General features: G+C 47.4%; 1 protein-coding gene across 1 annotated transcript in view; it reads right to left on the minus strand.

Annotated features, from left to right (window-relative positions):
- The window catches only part of ATRIP (ATR interacting protein), a 39,888-nt gene that overhangs the window by 12,616 nt on the left and 19,827 nt on the right, over positions 1 to 7,445 (minus strand). The window contains exons 8-10 of the mRNA XM_025206768.1: positions 7,372 to 7,445; positions 4,176 to 4,829; positions 2,679 to 2,821 (exon numbers count right to left, since the gene is read on the minus strand). The exon at positions 7,372 to 7,445 is cut by the window's right edge and continues 1 nt beyond it. Of these exons, the coding sequence (XP_025062553.1) occupies positions 2,679 to 2,821; positions 4,176 to 4,829; positions 7,372 to 7,445 (871 nt within the window). The remainder of the gene's footprint in view (positions 1 to 2,678; positions 2,822 to 4,175; positions 4,830 to 7,371) is intronic.

Raw genomic sequence — 7,445 nt, forward strand, 5'->3', positions numbered from 1 at the left:
GGGATTAATTTCTGCAGTTCAGTCCCATTCTTTCCCACCCCAGAGGCAGGATTTGTAGCGGGCAGAATCTTTTATTGGACCAACTGCACAGTTGGAATAGACCAGGGATGGGCAAATACGGCCTGCGGGCCGCATCCGGCCACCAGAGGGGCTGTGTCCAGCCCCGTCTGGCTGAGGCACTGCCCGGTCATGGCATATCCTGCCGCCACCTGGGCGCACAGCAGGGCTGGGGCGACTCCACAGCTGGAGTGCCTTTCTAGGCAACCCAGGCAGGGACAGCTCCTTCCAGCTGCCACCACCATTGGTCCCAGCACCACAATACTGGCGGGGACCAGCGTGCACAGCCCTGACCCCCCAGGCCCCATGCCTGCTCTGAGCTTGCCCACCCAGGCTCAGCAGCAGCAGTGTGGAACAGGTCCATGCCAGGCTGCCCTGCATTTATGTCACGTCACCACCACCTCTGGGCTGCCTGGCAGGGCAGCAGTGGCAATGCAGAACAGACACAGGGCAGCCCCATGCAGACTCTGGGCGGCTACGCCAGGAAGCGCTGGTAGTAAAGAGGAAGAGGGGCCGTTTTTACCTGGCACTGAGCAGCAGTTTCTCTCCCACCTCACAGCTGCTGAGCCGGGGCCCCAGCACCTGCTCCAGTCTCACTCATCCAGGCTGAGCAGCATCAGTGGTGGCGGCTGGGCAGAAACTGTTGCTCAGCATGGGGGGAAAAGCGGCCCCTCACCATTGCTGGACAGTTCTCTGTGTAGCCACCCAGAGCCTGCACTGCACTGGACTGGCCTGTGGCTCAGTTACTGCCGCCTCTGGGCTGCCCAGTGTAGGGGAGAGGATACAAATAACTAATAACAAATGCTGAATTAGTCTTGTGACTCTGCCTGTGATCTTGCATTGCTAAGTGTCCAAACATTGCAAAAACCAACTGAACTAGCTCAAGACGGATACAGACAGGTAAGACAGATATCCTGGTGGTTAAAATTCCCTATTTCATTAGGGAACAGTACAAAGAGGAACTCTGGACCACAGGATAACCTATGGGTGACCCCCAGCTGAGAGAGTGCCTATGCAACAGCAGAACAAAGTCTATATCAGGGGTCAGCAACCCCCGGCACACGTGCCAAGCATGGCACGCAAAGCCAATTTGCTTGGCACGCCACGGCCAGCCATGGCTCTGGGTAGCTGCTGCCAGCGACGAAGCCCGGGCTGCTCCCAGCAGGGCTTGCAGTGTCCCAGCTGCCTGCTGGGAGTAGCCCAGGCTCCCGACTGGCAGCAGCTACCCAGAGCTGGGGCCAGCTGTAGCCAGGAAGCTGCAAACAGCTGTGCTGGGCTCCAGAGCCCAGGCATCAGCACCGTACCAGCGCGTGCACGCATGCCTTGGAGCGGGCAGTGGGGGAGGGGCCTGAGGCAGCGCAACCCCGGTCTCTCCCCCACTCCCGGCACAGAGCTGGCGACTGGGCTCCAGAGTCACCGCAGCATGGACCTGATGCCAGAGCTGTGGAGCCCAGTCACCAGCTCTGTGCTGGGAACGGGGGAAGAGATCGTGGCTGCGCTGCCTCAGGCCCCTCCCCCACTGCCCGCTCCGAGGTGCGCGTGCATGCACCAGTACAGAGCTGATGCCTGAGCTCCGGAGCCTGGCACAGCTGTTCGCAGCCTCCTGGCTGCAGCCAGCCCTGGCTCTGGGTAGCTGCTGCCAGCCAGGAGCCCAGGCTGCTCCCAGAAGGCAGCCAGGATGCTGCAAGCCCTGCTGGGAGCAGCCTGGGCTCCAGCAGCTACCCAGGGCTCCCATGAACATCCCACCATATCCTCAAACCCTCCCCCACAACCACACTCTCCCCAACACAAATCACACACCCCATAAACACTGCACCCCTCCCACACCCACACACCTCCATGCCTCTGGGAGGAGCCCCACTCACTGCTACATGCACACACACACACACACACCCATACTCTTCCACACACCCCAAAATATACAAGAGTAAGACTTCACTTGAGCTATTATGGGATCACTTCTATATATACACACAGCGCAAACATACACAAAGCAGGACAAAAATATTTTTTAAAATAAAAATTAAAATACATTATTATGGATCTTTGATTTTTAGTATATAATTTGGGGTTTTTTTCTGGTTCCAAGATGGTAAACCCCTTTCCGAAAAGAAGTACTTCCAGGGGCAAGGGGAGGGAATTCTCGTGCCAAAGGCCAGAGGTCAGTGCTGGGACTTCTAGTCCCAAGATGGCGACCAAGGGGCGGGGACACCCTTGCAGCCCTCAACAGCTCACCAAAACTTGTTAAGTGCCACCCCCCGGCTGAGATAATTGCCTGTCCCTGGGATAGACTCAGACAAACTTTCAAATGCAGCACATTCTTATTCAGGTCATTTTATCCCCCTTCTCCCCCAACGTTAGCTTTTGTATAGGGATTTCTCATGATTACTTTCTGTATTAAAACTTTACAAATGAATGCTGCAAGACAGAGCTAATCCAGCGACCTGGATCACTGATGACTAGTATCAGAAGACCGATTCCCTGTTAATACTGCAGTTTGGGGGGGGGGGGGGGTTGTGTGTTTAATAACTGGAGTGAGATTTCTTTGTAACAGCCTTAATCCTGCCTAGCATATATAAACATGCTTCATTAACTGAATTACTTTTAAGAATTTCTCTCACCTGAGTGAGAACAGAGTTGGGCAGCCAGCCTTGGGTGATGAACAAGTACAGCCAACAGCCGAATAGTTAAATAGACAGTAGGTAGAGGGGTCTCAGCACACATGCAGTGAAGCAGCGTCTGGCTATTCAGTAAGCGGTGAAAGCTTTTAGAAGGAAAACCAGAGTTAAAAATTGAAAGTGTGATGACTTTTGGAAATAAGTCACCATTTTATTCACTATGATTTAATTTTAAAAGCTATCATTAGAATTGGACAGAACGTCTTTCTTACATGCTATACATTTTTTCTAACCAGGTCATAATAGGTCTAAACAATTCTCTCATGCAGAAAAAGAAAGAAATTGTTTGTCACAAAGAAAAAAAAAAGTACATTCAAAAGTAAATATCCTGTGAACTACACTCAAATTCAAAGAGCCTTTAAAATCAGTGGTTTTCAACCTTTTAAGGCTCAAGGCACCCCTTGTTAGACTCAAGGCACTCTTCAGAGAATACCAGATCTTCGTTTTCAGGGTGGTTTTTTTGGACTACAGAAAAATGAGAGTAATCTTTCTTTTGCAAACAACTCAAAAAACCACAACAGGTCAGAATGGCTGCTTACAGACATGGGAGGGAGCAGGGGGAAGAACCCCAGCACTTTACTTTCAGCTTGGCCCACTCTCACACCAAGTGCAGCCCATGCCCAGAAAAGGCATTGCTTTAGTTTGAGCTGGCTCCTCAATGTCTGTATAGATCTTGTGCTTCAGCAGGGCTTTTTGATGTCTTTACCTAATAGCCAATTCAATTTGCTTTAGATGCTGGGGAGCTGGGTCAAACAAACAGTGCGTGCCCAGAATAGGCATCATGTTAGTTTTGCTGTTTTTTATTTGCGCCTGTCAGCACTCAATGTTTCAGTTCTTATTCAAAATCACTGGATTGATCTCGTGAATCATGTTTGCACATCTAACAGTGCTAATTAGTGTGGCACCCTATGGCACCCTTGAAAGGCACCCCAGCATGCTTTGGCACCCTGGTTGAGAATCACTGCTCTAAAGGATTCTACTGCTGTGTGCGCAATCATTTGCCATGTGGATATCTTTCAGATGTCCATTAGGCTTGTGAACTCAACAGCATTTTGTTTACCCTGTCAAGCAGCATGGTGTCTACATTCTTGGTCACCCAATAACCATGAGTATAAGACTGCACATTTTAGGGGCAGTCTAAACAAAATATGCAAGAGCCTGAAAAAAAAGTTACTCATTGCCCAGTAGTAAATGGGAAAATTCCTATTGTATGGACAGCAACAGAAGCTTAGCAGAATCAAGTTAGTTTTACTGAAGATAGGCAATTATACCATTTATGAACAGCCAAGTCACTGGTATGAACAACAAGGGAAAAAAAAAATCTCTGATGTTTTCAGTTATGCATTACAAACTTGTTTGTGAACTAAGTTTTTGAAGTGAATAATGGTACTTGTTTGGTAACAGCAAGCATGACATTCATTTGAGGCATTACTGTCTTACCTTATTAGCAACTCAATTGTTGAATTTTCAGCTAGTTTCACCAAAACCTTAAGGCTTTGATTCATAATCCTCTCAGCACAGGAGCCTGTTGTTGTAGATGAAAAAGCTAAAACCTGAAGCAGCTTTTTAAATAAAGCATGTTGGAATTGATTCTTATTAGCAGCATCTTGTAAATCTCCAGTTAACTTTTGTGCCTTTCTTTCCACTTCAGGCAATAGCAATGTAGATACAACATCCCAGCTATAGAATACCAAGTAATAAAGAATGCCTAAAGATGTAATTGTAATCTCTTCCAGAGTAGATCTAAAGTCCTCTGTACTTGATACTACGCTTGTGTTAGTTCTGGAAGAACAAATTGGTTGGTTTCTACAAGGACTGTTTCCTGTTTTGTCTACCACTTGTACAGCCTGACAGTATGCATCAACATAATGTTCCACTAAGGGCAGAAGATGCACCGCTCCTGGGATTTTAATACATTTGAGATAGAACACTCCTTTCTCACTTTCTGCCAGATTTCCTTCAGAAGATCCTTCATCCATGGCCATCAAATTCAGACCTGTTGTTGCAAGTTTCTGGGCTTCTCTTAGAACAGAGAGAGAAAGAGTTTCTTCTTGAGAATAAGCTGTGCTGGCACCAGAAATTCCTGTAGATCTTCTAGTTGGAAAGTAAAAAACAAAATAAAGAAAAAAACCCACACACACCACAGTTCAAGTACACAAAGATAGCAAAGTTAATATGGGTGTATGCATGTGTATACACACACACAAAAAAACCCTATATATAGATCATGAAACCATATCTATCTATCTAACTACATACTAGGTTTCATGATCTATATATAGGTTTCTTGTGTGTGCATGTATGCGCACATACATACATGTACATATACACACTAGCAAGTTGCCAGCCAAATATCACGGAGAGGGCAGGCAGAGACAGAGGTCTGCATCACCTGCCCCCTGCTCTGGGTCAGGGTCTGGCTCTTGCCCTCTGCCACCTCAAATCTGGATCCACTCCCTCCCTTCCCCCACCTGCCACTTCAGGCCTGGGCTCATTTCCCCGCCTCGCTGCTTTGGGTGCAGGCCCTCCCCCCCGCCGTTCAACTCCACACCGCCGGCACCACGTCCCAGAAGCAGGGGGGCAAGGAGGGGAGTTTGCACGCGGTGACGGTGGGCAGCGGTTGGCAGGTGGCCGGGGCCAGCGGGCAGCCACGGCGCAGCGGTGGGCAGCCACGCACTGCCACCTGTAGCACTCCTCTCCCCTTCCTGCCTCCCTCCCATCTTTCCCACCACCTCCCCCTCCCTGCCAAGACAACCAATCAGAGTGCAAATAAAATGTTATGAACAGACATAGGCTTTTATATTAGAATATTATAAAATATTATAATGAAATAATATAATAATATATATTATAATACACACCAATTTATTTTGGCATTTGATTTTTTTTTTTTTTTTTTTTTTTTTTTATTCATGGGAAATCAGAGCTCTCCCTGCCCCCTTTGCTCACCAGGACACAGGTCCAGCTGTGGCTATCCCCACACTGCTTCGTGGCGATAAGCAGCCTTGATATGCCAGTGCCCTGCCCATGCTGCTGCCCCTCACTCCAGACCTATACTCTCCCCCACTCTCCCTCCCCCATCCCTGCCAGTGCCCCTCACTTCCAACCCACAGGCCCCTGGGCCCTGCCATGTCCCATGTTTCTTCCCTTTAAAGGAGGAAAATGCATGTTTTCCTGTGGCAAATGGAAAACCGGATCCCTGCTCATTATGGTATTAATATTTTAAAAAATAGAGCATCTATGAAGTAACAACAGTGCAGAGAAGCCTCTTTGATACTATGTTTTCAATTTATAAGAATACAGATTAGATGGATAATTAAACATACATTCTGAGAGTGACTCAATTTAAAGATTTACTGCATATACAGATAAAATTAAAGGTAAGGACAACATTTATGAGGTAGCCAAATCCTTAAATACTATGGGGCAATAGCATGAGTTTAGCAATACCCTGTCAACAAAAAAAACTGCTCTTCAATCCTCTGCTTGGTTTTTGAGTAAAACTAGTTGTTTTACTAATAAGGTTTTCTTTATCTGGAACAGGACTGTCACTGACAGCCTGCATGTGGTCCCCAGATTCCGGACCTGGTCACTACTTGCTCTAACATTCTTCTGCTGCTGCCACCAGAGCCTCAGGGCTCCCCCTCCTCCTCCAGCTTCCACTGACTGCATTCACCCCCGAGGGCAGTGGGGCAGCATGCCCATAGGACTGAAGGGTTTAGGGTGGCAAGGGCACTTGGACAATGCAGTGGGGCTGAGGTGGAAAGGATGGGGTGGTGGACCTGCACAGCACATGGCAATACCAGAAGGAGGCACTAGCATAGCAGGGGTTGAGGTCTGCATCTGTGGTGCAGTGGGGCTCAAGTGACAAGACATGTGCACAGCATACAGCCAGGATACTTGCAGCCCCAGTCACTCAAAAATTGAACAGCCATGAACTAAAGATAGTATACACTGACAACTATCTGGTGTGCATTGCCACTTTTAATATAAAATAAATGCTCCTACAGTAGCTACATCTGTGTATAAAAAGAAAAGGTTACTTGATTAAGTAGACAAGGTTCTTTGGGTGAATCTGATATCCTTTATTCTCAGTCCTGATCCTCAAAGAAAATTTACAAACCACTCCCCAGAGACAAGCCTATGAACTCCACTTCATCAACCTCCTGGATACTAAAAATCACGGACTAAATATAAGCATTGGATTTATGACACATTATAACCTGCCTGACATCCGACTCCCCAGGTACTTCTCCACTAGTCATCCCACTTCTCCCCACAAACAGCCTGTATCTCATCCACTGACTCCTCAGTCTACATCTTCACTGACCGCCTGTCTTGTATGCATACCAGCCCAGCTTCTGGCTTCTTTACTTTTCATTCCATCCAGGAAGAGCACACACCAACTGCTGATACTTCCTGAGCCTGACGAAGGGTTTTTGAACCCGAAAGCTTGCTTAAAAATTGTCTGCCAACTATTTAAGTTGGTCTAATAAAAGATATCAGATTTACCCAAAGAACCTTGTCTGCCTATGTCCTTAGACCAACACAGCTACAACCTACACCCTTGATTAAGTAAGCATTTTTTTTTAAATATTACCATCGTTTTATAGTTAAAAAAAAAAAAACAACTTACCTGTTAAGACAGTTAGGCTGTAAAACAGACCCAGACAGAGCTTCAGCCTTCCTGCTAAGAAGAGGCCAAAGGCC

The sequence above is a fragment of the Alligator sinensis genome, unplaced genomic scaffold, assembly GCF_000455745.1.
Source record: "Alligator sinensis unplaced genomic scaffold, ASM45574v1 scaffold78_1, whole genome shotgun sequence".
In the NCBI taxonomy this organism is placed as follows: Eukaryota; Metazoa; Chordata; order Crocodylia; family Alligatoridae; genus Alligator; species Alligator sinensis.